The 18860-nt window shown below is 36.2% G+C and overlaps 3 protein-coding genes and 1 non-coding gene across 5 annotated transcripts; 1 reads left to right on the plus strand and 3 right to left on the minus strand.

Annotated features, from left to right (window-relative positions):
- Positions 1 to 209: 209 nt before the first annotated feature.
- Positions 210 to 1702, minus strand: LOC145001807 (F-box protein PP2-A15-like). The gene is made up of 3 exons (XM_078961152.1): positions 1230 to 1702; positions 971 to 1089; positions 210 to 871 (listed from the first exon to the last, which is right to left on the minus strand). Exons 1-3 carry the CDS (start codon positions 1539 to 1541, stop codon positions 403 to 405), a joined length of 900 nt encoding a protein of 299 aa, XP_078817278.1. The 5' UTR covers positions 1542 to 1702; the 3' UTR covers positions 210 to 402.
- A 1512-nt stretch (positions 1703 to 3214) lies between these two features.
- On the minus strand, positions 3215 to 3670 carry LOC145002409 (uncharacterized). Its single transcript, XM_078961692.1, has one exon. The coding sequence runs from the start codon at positions 3668 to 3670 to the stop codon at positions 3215 to 3217; it is 456 nt and encodes a 151-aa protein (XP_078817818.1).
- Positions 3671 to 14796: 11126 nt separating this feature from the next.
- Positions 14797 to 14869, minus strand: TRNAR-UCU (transfer RNA arginine (anticodon UCU)). Its single transcript has one exon. It is a non-coding gene; the product is annotated as a tRNA-Arg (tRNA).
- Positions 14870 to 15268: 399 nt separating this feature from the next.
- Positions 15269 to 17559, plus strand: LOC145001901 (uncharacterized). Of its 2 annotated transcripts, none has more exons than XM_078961232.1 (7): positions 15269 to 16139; positions 16206 to 16353; positions 16437 to 16490; positions 16565 to 16668; positions 16746 to 16981; positions 17061 to 17225; positions 17310 to 17559. In XM_078961232.1, the coding sequence occupies exons 1-7, from the start codon at positions 15373 to 15375 to the stop codon at positions 17405 to 17407; spliced, it is 1572 nt and encodes a 523-aa protein (XP_078817358.1). In that variant the 5' UTR covers positions 15269 to 15372; the 3' UTR covers positions 17408 to 17559. The 2 variants fall into 2 exon arrangements, with proteins under 2 accessions (XP_078817358.1, XP_078817359.1); XM_078961233.1 differs by having other exon boundaries at positions 15275 to 16139; positions 16577 to 16668.
- Positions 17560 to 18860: the final 1301 nt, after the last annotated feature.

An 18860-nucleotide genomic window follows, 5' to 3' on the forward strand; every position in this document is an offset into this window, starting at 1 on the left:
GCTTTACTTCAACATCGGCTTCATACTTCTAAATTGATATCCTTTTTTAGAGTGTTCTCTTGCTTTATGCAAACAATGATTCCATCTCAATTGCTATTTATAGGTGATTACAATGAGTTAACTACTTGTTCTTGTTACTCACATAATTGAGATTTGATGTGTCGTGTTTTGCCTGGTAATAAAGTTAATAAAAAAAACATGCAAAAACATTACAAAAAACAAGTTTCTACTTAATAATTTTGTAATCATACAACACAAAGAAACCAAATGCAACATCCCACTAAATCACATTAGCATCAAAAGAAGGCCAATCAAAATTGGATCATAAACATAGTGGTAACAATTATACATGGACACTTAACTATCTCCACAAAAGCAATCAAGATTTCCCCCCATTTTACTTCAACATCTCCTTCTTCTTCTTCTACCCAATTTAAGATCACTGGGGATTATAGACACATTATCTACATAAATCCCACCTTTAGAATGTGTGCAATCTATCTGCTTCATTGAAAACCTTACTTCAGTAGCAGGATCAGATGAAGTTACAATGAACTCCCCTACTTTATACTCAATCCAGCAACCACGTTTATGATTTCCATTTGTCTCATCATCTTTATCACAATCATCTAAAAAAGATTCAGTAGATGATGATTCTTGAGCATCTGAAGTTGATAATTCAAATCTTACAGGCTTTATGTCCCACCCATGAGTTTGATCAAAGCTGCATACACGTCTCCCCAATCGTTTTGAAAATCTTCCTAAATGTATCCTAAATGATAACGTGTATACATCAGCTGGAAATGGGAATTTCAACACCCCATCTACTTCAAACCACCATATTTGATGCAAATATGCTGCAATGTTAAACCTGTGATATAGCAACAGAATCAGAATCAGACAACCAGTACACATAACACAATCCATCTTTTTTGTTGATACGAAATCTTGAAATGATGAAGTTATAAACCTTGATTCTTCGGTGTGAACCCAATTCCAGTATCTTCGATCTTCTATCCCTGTAATTGCCATTGCCTTTGCGGAGATTGACACGCATACTCTTCCAGTAACCTTGTCCAACCATACTTCCTACAAGATTCGATCAAAATCAAGTTCAGATTTTGAAGTAAAACATATGATCCGACTCCAATTGAAAACAAAAACATGTAAATCAACAAAAGAATAGAGATCAATACGAGACGAAAGGGAAAAGGGATTCAGAAGCTTGCCTTGTTGCCATCGTCGAAGGGAACAGGGCGAGAGAGGAGGGAAAAGATGTCCTTTTTACAGAGATTTTGGTACCTCTCAGGTGGAATTAGGTCGAGCAGATCTTGGTAGTTAGGTGGAAGCTTTGATTCCCAAACGGTGTCCGATGAAGCAGCGCCACGGAACGAACGGTTGAGTCGTGCTAGGTTACATATCTCCGGCGGGGTAAGGTAGGTAAAAACACCGGCGATGCAGCTCTCCGGTATATCGCCGAGTCCGGTTCCGTTGCCGGCTGTCGACCCTCCTTCTGTCAAATTAGACAACGACGCTCCCATGTAATCAACCTTTAGCCCCAATTTTTGGGGATTTTGTGAAGTGAGGATGTGACAGTAGGTGGTGGTGGTGGTGGTGGTCGCCTGTGGAGGAGTGTGGTGGAAGGGAGATTTTTATTTGAGGGAAAGCTGTTTATGTGTCGATGACAGCCTTCCCCCTCAGCTGTTGTGGAGTTTTGTGTTTATTTTAATACGTCGCACCAAGACAAAGATTTGTTTTCGAATAGAATTGTCGGACTTTTTCCAGAAATAAAATCATCAACCACTAATCATTGTGTAATAACCTTTTCCTTCAAAGATCACTTATGATTAATTTTCTCTAAAATAAGTTAAGACTTGACCTAATCTACCTTATCTTCGAAAAATCTATAGTATAATTGTTTAAAACAGATCATATAATTCGGATTTTGAAAAAAACGTTTTTTCGATCAAAAAACTTGTTTTGTGTTTATTGTAGTGGAAGATAATTTGCCAATTTATTGTGGCGGACGTTTTAATACTTTCGAATGCAGAAGACATGGATTTAATGGTGAACGCCACCGACCATGATATTATTGTCAATATACTTTTTTAAAGTGGACACCTCAATTTCGTTTTTTTGTATAAAAGATACTAGGATAGATAAACGTGAATATCACGGGATATTTATCTTTATAAGTGATGAATCTTTTGATGTTTACATGTGGTTATGATTAATAAGATGTAATCAAAGACTTTGAAACAAGAAAATCCCTAACAGGAGACCAGGTGGCCGAGACGGTCATGCCAAAAATCGGTGGTTGAAGAAGCTATGTGTAAGCGACACTGGTAAAGGGGTTGAGGTTGTTGGTGCTATTGTGAAGCGGTAGAGATTGTCGGTGCTAATGTGTCGACTTAGGAGCTTCATATTCGGAAAATCCTTCACATTAAAGTCAAATGGATGAAATTCAACAGAAATGTTGTTATCAATTGTGAATTGTCTAATTGATATTAAGTTTTTGATAATATGTGGTGTATAAAGAATATTTTTGAGGTGAATGTTTTTGGAAGATTGTATGAGAGTGGTGTTGCTCGATCCAAGAATTGGCATACGATTTCCATTACCAACAATTATAGAGGTAAGTTGAGTGGTTTTACCTTAATTAGCCGTGAAATGGGAAAATGCACTTGTATCCATGTATCATTGGTTATCACCAGGTTCCATGGTCATGGCTTGAAAGGCTTCACCAAGTTCAGTGGGTTCCAAGGCATCATAATCAGTCATATGAGCTTGGTGATGTTCACCTGCAGTGTTAGCGTTAGATTGTTGTTGTTATGGATGACTAGTTGTGGCCTGATGCGATGTTGGTTGATGTCGAATGTTGTTCCATGGGGTTGGCGGTCCATCCAAGTTGTGTTGGGTATGGGTATGGTGGAGGCATCATCCACCAAGGAGCCCACTATGGTGGATTAGAACTGTTCACTAACCATGGATGGTATCTTTGATTGCTTGTTTGACCATGATGGTTCCAATTATGTGGGTTACAAGATCGACGTTGATTATAGTTACGAGGAGGACCACGGTTAGGGTTGTCATGTCTATTCTGAGGTGGAGGCGGATCATGGGAGGCAGCATCAACAATTAGTGGAGAGGTAAGCCATTCCTGCACAGATTGACGATGATGTTCCATTTGGAGCATGCTACAAGTCGTATCCCATTAGGGAAGGCTTTGATTAATGAAGGAGGTAACAGTATCATACTCAGTAGGCAGACCACAAACTAATTGTAACACAATGTGGTTTTCACTCACCGGACTTTCAGCATCTATCAACTGATCTGCAAGTTTTTTGATCCGCTGATAGTAGGCTTCGAGAGAAGGCATGGCTTTAAGAGTTAAGTTCATGAATTCTTGCTTTAAGGCGGCTGCCTGGGAGCCTTTGTTGTTAAGGAAGATGTTTTTGATACGATTCCATGCTTCAAGAGTTGTGGATTCAGTTTCAAGAACTTTGACCAGGAGATCATCTGATAGGGTTCTATATATCCATTGAAGGATAATGTCATCGATCTCTGCCCAAGATTCATACTGAGTGTTGGTCTTGATTGGGGATTTTGTGCCATCGATGTGTAAGAGAACTTTGCATCCACGGGCGTGAAGTTGGAATAATTTTACCATGATGAGTAACTCACATTCGTACCATTAAGCACTTTGATTTTGTTTTGTATATTAGTCACCGTGTAGACAGGATGGAGAGAATTGGTTTTTCCTGTTGCGTTTCTGTCTTCGTGGCTCATAGTGATGAGATGAGAAAAGGAAATCAAAAGGAAGAAATAGGGCAAGAGTTAGATGCGCTTTGATACCATGTAAAATGTTACAGAATTTGGTGCCCCTTTTCATTGAACGAATGGGTAACAAAAAGATAGCTATTTGGGGAAAAGATCAAGTTAAACTAATAGAGAGATACTACACATATTTAGAACAAATATATTCCGTTAATATAAAGTTCGAACACAAATTTACCAAGTGGATGTTTATTTTATAAGGTAACATTCATTGCAATGGAGTGGATATGACAGGAAAATCCTCTTAAGCTTTTAATTTGAGTGAAATAGGTTATGAGTTAGAAAAAAACCAAGTCCAATGAGTTTCGCTCTTTAAATACTTGTCACACGTAAATGGGTGGAACGCATTCTGGAATTTCGAAGATGTCCAAACCCATCTCTCCCCCAAATGCCTAGATGACATCAACACTTGAGCAAGCAAATGATGTTCAAGCAATGCTTGAATTTCCCAATGGAAAGATCCTTGGTAAACGTATTTGCTCCGTTATCGTTTGTATGAACCTCTTAAGTGAAATTATCATTTCTTAAAATATAGTGATGCAGCCAAGTCCTAAATGGATAGGACTAATATTGGATGTACAAAGAGATTGGAGTCTTCTTGTTTGACTTGTATGTTCAAAGACCTATTGATCACTAAGAATAGACTAGGCTCAACTTGTAGATATAGGTATTCGAAGCTTCTCGGGTATTCATTTGCGGATTTGAAGACCAGTATTACTTCAAGGGGGGAGTTGGTCTCGATCGTGCAAGCTCATTTGGAAACTGAAGTTGGGACATCCAATACTAACTTTGAGGAGGGGAATGTTAGGATGCAAAGTTCTCGTTGAATGTGGCTTAATCTCTTGTATGTGTAAATGGGTTGAGTCTTTCTTATAAATAGGAAGTGTATGACTCCCATTTAGTTAATAACTTGTAAGACCCATTTGTAAGTGTTAGTTTAGTGAGAGAATATCTAAAACCCACTTGTACTTTTATTATTCTAATGGAGCTTAAATGATTTTATTTACTCTTTGTGTTCTTGATGTTTGTATGTTCACTAGATCTTTACAATTTTGCATATGTCATCATAATCAGGGTCGCTACATCTGGTATCAGAGCGGGTGTTCTTGAAGCTCTCAAGAATTTATCCATGATGACTACATGATTTGGGTGAATCTTTATTAAGAGTTTGAAATATCTACTTTCCATGATCATCTTTCAATCCTTCATAAGAAATCAAAGTTTCCCATGTAATCAACCCGCCTTTCAACAATAACCTGTAAAATTGTTTCTCATTGACTTTGTATTTGACATCATCACAACCCAATAATCATAATCCAAATACACCATGATTACTAAAACTTGGATTTTTCTAGAGATAGAAAGTGAATATAAACCAAGTTCTAGAGAGAGAAAACGAAACAAACAAGTATTCTAGAGAGAGAAATATGAACTTTTGAATCAAATTAGGAAATAAATTTGATTTCTAGAAAACAAACTTTCTCAAAGATGAAGAACCTTATGGGTATTATGTAAAGCATATAAATCCTATGTGTGCATGCAACCCTAAATATTGATCTGTGTTTTCTCTAATTGAACATACATCTTGAACAATAAAATAGAAACCCTAGAACACTAGCATATTTTAATTTAAACTAATTAGGGTTAAGAGAAACATACCTTGATTGCTATTTAGCAATAACAATGAAATTATTTGTGTTGCTGAAGCCTTGAGAGCAAGCGCCACAAATGTCGCGTCACTAATGATTCACACCAAACACTAGCAATGGAAGATGACTGAGAAGGAGGAGAGAGGCTAGGAAATTTGGCCATGTATTCCAAAGAATGAGTGGCCAAAAATTCTAGGGTTGAAGCTCAATTTATAGTGCAGTCAGTAAACCCTAGATAAGCCCTAATCCAAGACTATCTTAAACCGAGTAATTATCCACTTTCTTGTTTATCCACCATGGATTATTCTAGAACCCCTTAGGCTACAAGAAACAGTCCAAGCCTAATGGAGGGTTCTAGATTGCCTCTTGCTCAACTATTGAACAATTGTACTTTAGTCCCCGCACTTTTAATTAATTCGTTTAATCCCAAAATTAATTACAATTAATTTCTGATTAAATATTAATTAAATATTACTATTTCTAATTAATATATTATTCTCATAATATATTAACAAATTATTTATTTCAATTTATTAATCAAACAATAAATCAACCCCTCTTTCTAAAATCATCATGTCTAGTTGCTAGTCTTGAGGGCAACCCAAAAGACTGTGCTACTATCAATTTAAGTATAGACCGATTATAGTTATGAGCTTAGAGACCTAATCCAACAGAACCCACAACAATAAATATTCACTCAAATCATGTAGTCATCATGGATAAATTCTTGAAAGCTTTAAGAACACCCGCTCTGATACCAATTGTAGTGACCCTAATTACGATGACATGTGCGGAATTGAAAAGATCTAGCGAATCATGCAAGCATCAAGAACACAAGGAGTAAATACCTCTCACTAAACTAACACTCACAAATGGGTCTTACAAGTTCTTAACTAAATGGGAGTCACTCACTTCTTATTTATAGGAAAGACTAAACCCATCTACACATATAAGAGGGTAAGTCACATCCACGAAGAACTTTGCACCCTAACACAATTGTAATTTGGGGAAATTTTGGGATTACACTTCGACACCTAAGTTAGGGATGTGTACTTAAGAGTGTATAAGAACGATATTGAGAGTTGGGAGTGAATTGTTACTTGTTGATACCTCCTATGGATTAGGTATTTATAATGTTTGTAAGGAGATATTGTTGGTGATTTCACTTTTATCAACATATTTTAGTGTAATTATTATTAATAATGAGATATTTCGAGCTCCATTTACTAACCGAGTTTTTTAAGATGCAAGGTGCACAATCGGTGTGATAAATGTGAACTCAGGAATACGGGGGGGGGGGGGGGGGGGGGGTCCTGGGGCAACGTCCCTGGGTGCAGGGATCCAAGGGGCAAAGCCCCTGGTGGTGGTTCCGCAGATCGGTCAGCAAGCGGGGTTCCAAGGGGAAACACCCCGAAACCTAAACGGATTTTTGTATCAAGCGAGACTCCAGTCGTGCATTTTCTCGCCAAAACCCCACTAATGACATAATGATGATGTAGGTATCGGTTGTGTCCAATAACTACCATGTTTTGGCGCCATTTTTTATTCAATTATATTAATCGTTGTCTGACATTGTCATGAGTCATAGAATCCTTGTTGAAAAAGGAGTTTGTTTGGTTAACTTGCGACAATGTATTTGATACATTAAATATATTACGTACTTTTTTTTATAGAGATATTCACAAAAGTGATCACACGACTTTGAGCGATATAGAGAAATGACTCAACTTTTGAGCATTTAGAAAATGACCACCATTTATGAAAGTGGTTATTGTAGATTTTTTTTCTTTCCTTCGCATAACACATTCTAAAAGCAATCTCTACCATCATTTTCGAAAAATAGTCATCTCAAGATATCTAATATTATTGATTTGTTTCAACAAAGGTCGCATCTAAATTGTTAGTGTTTGTAAATGATTTGGTTTTCCGCTTACCATTGTTTTTTTAACACCTCTCTTGTTGTCGAGGTTTCTGTAACACCCGTAGATTCGGGCTAGTCAATTTAGAGACGTTAAGCGTCAAAAATGACTTTTTGATAAAAGATTATTTAAAATGAATAATCTTAACAAAGTTGTAGTATATTTTACAAGGATTTCGTACATATAAAGAACGTTGAAATCCGAGTTATAACGAAGAAGTTATGACATGTCGAAGTTTCGCAACAGAACCGGCACGACACAACGCGACATAAATAATGAATTTACGATAAAGTGCTTTTTAGCCTTAGTGATTTAAACGAAAGTTGTAGAGTTCATTAAACCGAGAGTGTGCTTAAAAAGAACGCCCAAATCTGACTTCGTATGAGGAAGTTATGATTTTCTAAGTTTCAGCTTAACAATATGCAACTCGAAACTCAAATTTGAGATCGAATGATTTTTGTTCAAAACAATCTAAACGAGAATCGAAGATAACGTTATTAGTAGTCTAATGGTGAAAAGACAGTCGAAAATAGACGTCAGATGAAGGGGTTATGAATTTCTAACGGAGTTTTCCTGTCTCGCCATACTAAAAATAATATATTAAAAATAAAGTCAAAATTAGCCAACAAAGTCTAAATAAAAGTTGTAGATCTTGTTTTTACCTACGCGTGAATATAAAGAACGACGAAAACGAAACTCATATACGAAAGTTATGAATTTCTGAAGTTCGGGGCGCGAACCCCAAAGCTGTGTCAGAGTTCACGACATGAAAACAGTGTTCACGACGTGAACTGACTTCAGACGCCTTCTGAAGCCTGACAGACGCAAGTTGCGATGACGCACCTGATGATGACTGAATTCATGACGTGAATATTTGAGATTCATGACGTGAATCCAGAAAATCAACCCTATAAATAGAAATCGAATGATAGCCGATTTAGGTTGCTACTTTAGCACTATCTCACTCCCGATACCCTCTCTAAGCCATCTTTTAATCCCCCGAAGCCATGATATCATCCCGAGACCCGAAGCAAGTCCTGAAGTTCCGAAGATCCCGAGAAGAAAAGAGTTTCCGAGTCGAAGCTCTACCCGCGAGAGGCTCGGTGTGTGAAGAGATCACAGTTTCACCGAAGAATACTATTTCTACAAGCCGTAGTGCTGCCCGATCATCTTCTGATCAAGTGAGTGTATAGTCACTTTCTTCTAACACATAAATATTAAGTATTTGCTATGAAATACATGCTATGTGTGTATATATTATCGTTTATTTGAGATGATTGTGGAATGGACAAATTATATAGGTTTTAATGAGTTAAACCGTATATGTATTTGGTATCTACAAATATGTTGGGTAGAACATGGGTAGATAAGATTGTTAGTATGTGATAAAAGATGAGTTGGATCATGAGATAAAAGGGTAAAGAGATAAACTTGTTATAGATGCGGGAGTATGGGTCAGATCAAGAGGCTAGTTTTAGATCCGAGATTATGGATTAGGTAATGAGGCAAATTTAAGATCCGGGAGTACGGATTATGTATTTTTGAACTATGTGTTCATTCGATAAGGTAGCATGTGTATAGTCCCTTTTAGGAGCGTGATTTTAATACGAGTATTGATTAAAGTATGATATATATATATATGTGTGTGTGTGTGTGTGAATTATTTGATATTGCTCAAAACGTATGTTATATATATAATTGATGATATACAACGTACGAACCAGTTATGGTCAAATATGTGTTAAGATGTGTATATATGATATTATTACTTAAAAACTTTATGTTAAGTATACTCATAGTTAGTGTTTTCAAATGGAGATAGTATCGAAAATTGATTATAGGCATTGTAGGCTTTCTTAGTGATGGGTTAAGACTTAAATAAGGATGTTTAGTTCCATTAAGTTTGGACATTAGGTGGCCTCTTATTAACAGTATGTGTGTTGTGAGATTGATGATCGGTGGAGTACAGCCTACGTACAGAAGTACATTTTATGTACGAAGTCCTTTTCAAAGCTCTGTGTCTTGGATGTTGCTTGTACCAGGGTACTATTATGTTCTTGGGTACGAGTCTTTCGCATACCAAAGTACTATAATGGGCTAGAAGTACTATCATGTACAAAGTCTTTTTGACAATTTTGTGTGTCGATTACGGGAGCGTACGAGAGTACTCTAGTAGTATTTCCCCATACTTTTATTTTGAGAGAGCTTTGGAGTCAGCGTTTCTTTTATGAAGTGATCGACCGAGCTTCATATGTCATCGTTTTCTTTCACGCAGTAACTAAGGGAACTTCGTAGACTTCCTAATAAAGTGTGTCGGTAATAGACCACTTCTAGGTATGTATGGTGTTATATTGCTGGATAGGGTGCGTTTGGGGTGAAATACCTCATGATATTCACGCCACTGCTAGGCAAAGTTCGATGCTGGGATAAGTAGAGTCTGGGGGTATAATACCTCATAATAGTCGGACCACGCTTAGGCATTATTATCTAGATAACTACCCCTGACTTAAAATGTCTTGTGGTTCTTTCTTTTACGAACAAAGGTTCGTGGTGAAACTTATTCCATTCCCCTCATTTGATGTCTTTATTTGTGACAACCCCAAATATATTGCCGTTACAAACCCTATTTTCACTAACGGAATGCGTCACTATATGTTATTCACGGTAATGTTTGGAGTCGTCAATAAACAAATATCTAGTTATCTATATGTTCCAATATTATCATAAGTAATTATAACTTGTAAATGTTAACCCCGTTTAACTAAATAGAGTTATATTACTTTTCAACCACTTCACCCGGGTAAAAAGTTTTAACTCTGTTAAACTTTAGTATCGGGTAGCCGTGTATCGGGTGCAATACCCGAGACATATATAAACAAATGAACACTACAATTGAACTCTTTTACCACACCTTCACCTCTCTCTCACTACTTTCTCTCTCTAGACCCGAAATCGACCCCAAATCCGCGAATTTCTGGCTTCCAAACGTAAGGACTCATTCCCTATCTTAATCTAAACATACTTCACTGTATTTAGAGGCCAAAATCATGGAAAACAAGGACCAAAAAGGAGTTTATGGCCTAAGAAGCCCCTTAGGCCGTAAACCCCTAAAAACATGACAAAAACCTCATTTTTCCTTCCTTTAAGCTTATGGACTAATTAAGACATATACCTAGGAGAGTTTGGACATTAAAACACAAGGATTGAAGCTTAAAAAGGAGTTTACGGCCCAAGCCTGTGCTTAGGCCGTAAACACCCTAAACACTCCAAAAACCCTTGTTAAAAGCCCCAAAAACTCATCTAGGGTGTTTGGTAATTTAGTCTTGACACTAGAGAATGTTTAAATGCATTAAACAACATCATTTGAGGACAAAAAGAGGAGTTTACAGCCAAGGCTAAGCTTGGGCCGTAAACACCCAAGTTTTTGTGTCAAACAAGTCCCAAAACTTATCTAATGCATGTAGGGAATTTAGCTAAGGCCCTTGGATGTGTGTTGTACCATTAAAATTCCCATTTTGAGGCCAAAAGAAGAGTTTATGGCCAAGGATATTCTTGGGCCGTAAACTCCCCAATTTTCATGCCAAATTGTCCCAAAACTTATTTTAAGGCCTTCTAGAATTTACCTAAGGTGAATGAAAGCATGTTGTACCATTTAAACATCCATCTTGAAGGATTAAATGGAGTTTACGGCCCAAGAACAAGTCTTGGCCGTAAACTCCCCAAAAAGTCACAAAATAAGAGTTTAATCCCTCCATATTGGTCCAAGACACATACCATTAAAGTAAGGAAGTGAAATAAGGCATTAAACATGCAATTTGGAAGACCACATGAGCTTACGGCCAAGCCTAGGGGGCTTACGGCCGTAAAGTCCCAAGGAGTGGCCTTTGGGCCGTAAACTCCAAAGGAGTGAGCTCATGGACCCTCCCGTAAATCCTCCTTAGCCTTAAACCACTCCCGGGAACCCCTTCTAGGCCCTAAAACCCCGAATTGATGCTAGAATGCCTCAATACTTAAACGGAAAGCATAAAATGATTAATTTCTTGTAAAACACATATTTTCATATGAAATTAGGGTCCTAAAAGGTGTACAAGTCATTATTTGGAACAAAACGCTCAACCGACACTTTTACCCGATTTACCCGATTCACCCGATTTACGCGAATCCAGGTGAGTTCATACCCCTTTAATGAACCTTTCAAATGTTTTATATGTTTTAGGGGGGAGATACAAGTTGAATATACATGTTTATGAAAAGTATACAAGACAAATTTTCATATTACAGAATTAATCACATGTGATTCACTACCTGTAGTTCAAATCACACATGATTTATCACTATGCTTTATAAATAAATCATTTGTTTTCAAAACTATTTTTGGATAAACAAACAAGTTTTAAATGTTTCTTTTGTAAAACACTTTTATTTCATAAATCTCCTTATAAAAATGTAACCACACTGATATATTTATATAAGTAAGACTTGAAGGACTTAGGACCGATAGCTCGCCTTATTTTCTGTTCTTGTTTGATTGTGGGCTTAGGGTAGTGGTTATCCGTCCGACTGTCGTTGATTTCTTAGTTATATATATTGTATATTAGTACGGATTACGAGCATTTCTTATTTCATTAAATGCCTAAATCACTAACTTGACTAGAACCACACACACAAAGTTAACTATAATAGGTATAGTTAAGATCTCTATCACTCGTTTTAACTACTACTCTACACTATTATAATTCTCTCTATTATGAAACTAAACACTAATAAGAGAATACAATACGATTTATACAAAAGACTACTACACTATAATACAAGAGAAAGTACTAATCATGAGATAATTCATTAACCCACTACGAGATAGTCTATTCGCTACACAATACGCCCGAAGTTTTCCGATAGGAAGACGACAATATATGTATAGATCTATACGGGGCAGACGCTATTACATCCCGACTGATAATTTCAGTCCGAGCCTCACAGGTCCAGGGATGCCTTTACTCCACTACACTATACATGACCGGGAAGGTCATGGGGGTCCGCTATTTTTCACTCTATTGGCAACATACAAGAGATACACTATAATCGTACTAAAACACTAATCAAAAGATAAAGTTAAAATCCCGAAGTAAATAAGTATCTAATACTAAAGGAAGCTGCACCATTATTATTTACTTCAAGTATAACTTACCATACTGCTTTACTTATTGGTGAATCACTATTATACTTCTACGATAAATGGTTTTCAAAGATGGAAATGTCATAATTCTTAAAGGTTTTCACTTACTATACATTTCTGGAAAATATAGGATTTTCTAGGTTTTATCACTACTTATGACTATAAACTTTAGCTTTCATACTAATGATTCTAATGCTTTTTATATAAGAACTCACACTAAACTCTTATGAACTCACCAGCTTTATGCTGATATTCTTTTCAAAATAACTTGTATCTTCAGGTCAAAGATAGACAGGTACAACTGCAGCATTTTTGGAGAAGATGGAGCGTGCAAGACCCATCTCTTATTTTGTTTACGTTTGGTGTTTGTCGAACCTTACAAAACACACTTGTAAATACACTTACTATGTAAATGAAATGGTTGTATGTTTCTTGCTTTTACTATTATACAATTGTGATGATACCGTACACTACGTCATCCACCCCGAAACGTATTCCGCCGTTATCGGTTTTGGGGTGTGACATTATTGATCCTCGTTTACTGCCAGGGAATTTCCGAAGCAGATTCGTCAATTTGTGGTTCATATCGATTCCTTAGGCTAGGTCTCGTAAGATCATTGTATAGGGTCAGTATGTGGGGATCGACGGGATGAGATATATTGTTTTAGAAATATGATTTATATATGTTTATAATATTAGTGGTTTTGCAGGATCGAGATATACTTTATTATCACATTGTTTGAACTAAGAACTTTCGTACTCTGTGTTCCTTAGGTGATTGGGTTCACCAGGGATATTCGAACTAAGTGTTCATTAGATATTTGAACTTAGTGTTCATTAGGGATATTTGAACTAAGTGTTCATTAAGTGTTTGTGAATTAGGTGCTCATTCGGTAATATTGGAACTAAGTGTTCATTAGGTGTTCTTGAACTAGGTGTTCATTAATTATTGTGAACTGCGTGTTCACCAGAGGTAATCTAAGAACCTTGACAGCACTAGACTTTGTGTCAGTTCCTTAGGGCAATCCTTATGAATGAATGGGAGAAGGGTAATTGGTTCTTAGTATAAATCTTTAAGAAATAAATGGAGATAATGAGGGTGTGTAATTGGATTGATTATTTGATAATTGAATATAATAATTATATTATTATGGATTGAAAATCCTATATGCTCACCAGGCTCCCAAGCCCGACCCTCTCAGTTTTCTTTGTATTACAGGTTATGGTATGAGAATATAAGTTGGCTGACATAACGAGAGATTTTGGATTATAAGCCAGTAGTTATGAATAACTGTTGTAAGGTCTATTTTTGTTCTGTTTATGTTTTTGGTCTGTATTGAACATGACATCTCGAGATTTTGTTACATAACGAAAATACATTTCTTTAAAGAAATGCTTTGATAAATTCTTATCATATTTTGTTTTGGGAACAAATTCCGCAACTGTTTTCCTTAAAAAGATTACTTTGATTTTAAAAACAAAACATAAACAAATTGGTCTTTTTTGACCGTAAAATTGGGAATGTCATAGTTTCATTAATACCTCGATTACCTACATCTATAAAACTCCCACTACTCTTCTCCCCTTCGGTGTTCATTATCTCCATTTCCTCATATTCATTCGATTATGTATTAACCGATAGTATTGATCTAATGAAAGATGTTGTCGAAGCAATACTAACTTTTCAAAATTCAACTAATTTTTTTTTCTTTGAATTAAAATTATATAAAACATAAGAAAAATGTTTTACATAGACGTAGCAGGTAAACAAACAACAAGCTGTGATACAACTTTTTTTTTTTGGATTACAAAATAATTCTTTTAAAAACATCTATAGATCTTGAAGTCATAAGATTACTATACATGATCCGTTAAACTCTATTGTGTAGCTCCACAGCTTAAGGAAAACGAAAGTATCAAATGCAAAGGATATAAACATGTGTTGATTTTTCATACATATTTTATTATGTTTTACCATTTTACTTGATGCTTATCCCACAATAAAAATTTCATTCCTCAAACCCACAGGAAGAGAAACTCCTATTATATCCGCACATACATGCATGTTGTCCACGTAACAAAGTAATATACTATCATGGTCTTGGCAAGAAATGATGAAATTTTCTTTCGGAAAAAAGAAATGATGAAAGAGAGAGGTGGATAATGCTGTTGCCGACAAAAAAGGGTGAAGCCAAAACTACTTTTTAAAAAAGCTCACGCCCAGTGGGACTCGAACCCACAATCGCCTGATTAGAAGTCAGACGCCTTATCCATTAGGCCATGGGCGCTTTTGTTTTCTACTGCTAATATTATATTTAAAATATATAAATTTAGATTATTGTTCTCACTATAAATTCAATCTCTAATTTGGTTATCAATTTGCAACATCTTCTTCTTCAACATAGACACAGTATAAAACAACAATACGTACAAAACTCTCAGTTATAAAAAAGCTAATTTTACAAAACTTCTTCTCAAATGTAGTTATCATCCAAAACCTTTGACTACCCACCAAAGAAATATATAGAAAGAATGAATTATAAAATTTTATTTCACACAAACACATGTCATAATTTTTTTCTTTGTAAATTGCACTGAATGCTGAAATGAATCACTCAAAACTTTTGATTCGTTTAGAAAATGAAGCAAATGCATTCAATAGTGATGAATAAACTTTTTTATAAAATTTATTTATTTTTATCTACAAAGTCAATAACAAAATGTTAACGTCGTCTATAACGCTGTTCCGACTTTCACTGCCAATTCTAACCCTAACCCTAACGTTCTTTCGATGGCGTCGTGTGACGACGAATTCGCACTTATCGGTGACGACAGCACCACCAACAGCCACCAAACAAACCCGCGTTTCCACCACCACCTCTCGACCACCGCGCATTTATTAGCTTCCAAGGCTCCTCCGTTTAACATACTACCACCTCCAGGGGCAACACATGATGGTGTTCTACAAGCCAGTGGCGAGGGTTACAGTGATCACGCGTTCGGTTCACAGCCTATGGTGGTGGTTACCTACGAAAATGAATCCGATCCAAACAGATCTGGGATTAGCGCTGCAAGAAACGAGAAACGTAGCGACTGCGAAGACCTCAGCGACGGAGGAACACCGTATAGTTATAATAAGAAATCGAAGGTTGCCGGTTCTTCGTCAGGCAACGGCGGAGAGTATAGAAAGGATAGAGAGGAGTGGAGTGACACTGCAATCGCGTTCCTGTTAGACGCTTATCTGGAGAAGTTTATGCAATTGAACCGTGGAAATTTGAGAGTGCGGGATTGGGAAGAGGTAGCTGCGGTCGTGAGCGAGAGGTGCGAGAATCAATCGAAGAGCGTAGAACAGTGCAAGAACAAAGTAGATAATTTGAAAAAGAGGTATAAGCTGGAGAGACACCGAGTTATGAACAACAATGGCGGAAACACCACAAGCCATTGGCCTTGGTATCAGAAAATGGAACAGATTGTTGGAAATTCATTACCCTTGAAGCCTGCATTGGATGAAGACAAGTCTGTAGGAGGAATCAACAGCTCAGTTAGACAATCCAAGAGGTATACTCATTGCAGCTAACAGTTTGCAATTTTAGAGAAAAACATCAAAATTTTCTTTTTCTACAGATATACAACTGCAACATTTAGCCCAAATGGTCATCAAATCACTAACATGGAGCCAAAATCAGTCACAAATCCAAGATGGCGAAGAGTGGTATTCAAAATCAGTGGCTCTGCTTTCACTGGAACCGATTCTCAAAACATTGATCCAAAGGTACATTAAAGGCAAAACTCTACTCCAGTCTTTCCATATTATCAAAAAGTTCAGTGGCGTTTATAGTTTCTTGTACTCTATAGGTAGTAATGCTAATTGCTAGAGAAGTATCAGTAGCTTGCCATATTGGTATTGAGGTATTCTTCAATTCCAAACAATCTCTCACTCCAATTAACATTTCCACTTTCTGATCTTACCTTTAACATTGAAGCCTTCAATCCAGGTGGCGATTGTTGTTGGTGGACGAAATTTCTTTTGTGGTGACACATGGGTAACATCAAATGGTCTTGATAGAACTACTGCTTATCAAATTGGGTATGTTGCTACTTTCTTCAATCTGTTCTTATTCTACAAGGGTTAATTTGGTAATTTGTCTTTTCAATTATGAACAGTATGATGGCAACTGTGATGAACTCGATTCTACTCCAATCAACATTAGAAAAATTAGGCGTTGTGACACGTGTACAATCATCATTTTGTATGCCAGAAGTTTCTGAACCTTACAACAAACAAAGAGCAATTCGACATTTGGAAAAGGGTAGAGTTGTAATTTTCGGTGGGATTGGTGCTGGAACAGGGAATCCACTTTTCTCTACTGACACAGCTGCAGCTCTTCGAGCATCAGAAAGTACTTTGCTTAAAATCGCGTAAAATCCTTCATCCATTTAAATGATTGTTAATTAATTAATTATTTTACATTTTTGTAGTTCATGCTGATGTGGTAATTAAAGGTACTAGCTTACATGGTATTTACGATTGTGCCATTGGTGAGAGTGAGTATGAGCACATTTCTTTTAGGGAGTTTGCTTCTAGAGGTGTGGCTTTAATGGACATGATGGCTGTGACATTTTGTCAAGAGAATGGGATTCCTGGTTGGTTTTTTTGACTTTTTAACTTTTATGTTTATTAAATATTTATTTATTTATATTTAATGGGAGTTTTTATTTTTGTGGCAGTTGTGATGTTTAATCTTGATGAGGTTGGAAATATATCAAGAGCGTTATCTGGTGAACATATTGGTATGCTAATTGACTTAAATGGAAGAGTTGGTTAAATATTGGTTTCATTAGAGTTGGTGGTAGTTTTGTAAATTACTTAATGTAGAGGGGCCTAAAATGGCGTGTTGTTGTAGCATTGTGTCACCATTTTGGGGAATGCAATGAAAGAATGGAATCTAATTTAATTGTGAGATGACGAATTTGCCCACATTTGTGTTTTTTTTTTGTTTAGGTTTAGATATTATAAATTTACTAGACACATGATCAGTATATTCATCTTTCACATGAGAATGAACATAATATTCAACGAGAAATAATTAGATAATGTAAGTTTTCTATACATAGTGATCATACACGTAAGAACGTAAATATAAAAATTGTTAATATTTATCATTTACATGAGAACTTAATATATGTTATATGAAAGTTTTCTATAATACAAAAAATGTGAAAAATGGGAATTGAATAGTGGCCATTAGTTTTTTTTTTCTTTTGAACGGCCAGCAATAACATTAGCGCAAAACAAAAACTCAAGCAAGGAGCTTAAGCCAGATACAAAGAGTCAAACTGAGTATAAGAGAACATTCATAATAGGAGACATACACCAGATCGATCAATCAAGACAACCTAACTTGGATCTGTATTTAATCCTATTAAACGTGTTAATGCAAATGGCATCCGCGAGAAGCATCACATCTTTGAACATTTCGATAAACAATATCATTACGTGCTTTCCAAATAACCCATAAGGTTGAATAAGTAATCGCCAACTTTAACTTTTGAATTTTTTTGTCCCTTGCCTTAGAATTCAACATCCCCAGAAGATCCAAGCATGAACTAGGAGGATTTTGAGAACCGCAGCCCACTCTACAATCCATAACCAAATATTCTTCACAAACTCCTCACAAATCCAACAAAAGGGGCATAAAAAGGATTGAACATTAATATCACGCTTCAAAAGGTTATGAAAAATTGGTATCCTGTTTCTAAATAATTTCAAAACAAAACAGTTAATCTTTAAAGGAATCCAATTCAACCACTTGAAGGAATTCACCTCATTGAAACCATGTTTATCAATCAATCAATCCTCTAAGCGCTTTAATAGAGAAATCATTCACTCTGTCACCATTCTAATATCACATGTCCGGTCCACCAAGAAACCAAAAATTGTCAATCAAAGTCATTAAATCCAAAAATTGATTAGCCTCTTTGCCTCTCCGAACCTGGACCAACTCCAAATCCACCTTGAACCAGCTTTACTATCAAAAGAGCGTTTATCTAGAATAAGACAATCTTTACTTGTCTCCAAAACATACAAATTAGGAAATAAGTCTTTCAAGGGAATATCACTACGCCATGAATCTTTCCAGAAAAAGGTGCCACAACCATTTCCAACGACCGTCTTAAACAACTCTAAGAGGAAAATCCCTTTATCTTGCAAGTCAACATCAATTAGAGAAATACTTAGCCACACACCTTTAATGGAATTCTTAGCGATTGCTTTGTCAT

Source organism: Lactuca saligna, chromosome 6 (assembly GCF_052625555.1).
Source record: "Lactuca saligna cultivar CGN05327 chromosome 6, ASM5262555v1, whole genome shotgun sequence".
Classification (NCBI taxonomy): Eukaryota; Viridiplantae; Streptophyta; class Magnoliopsida; order Asterales; family Asteraceae; genus Lactuca; species Lactuca saligna.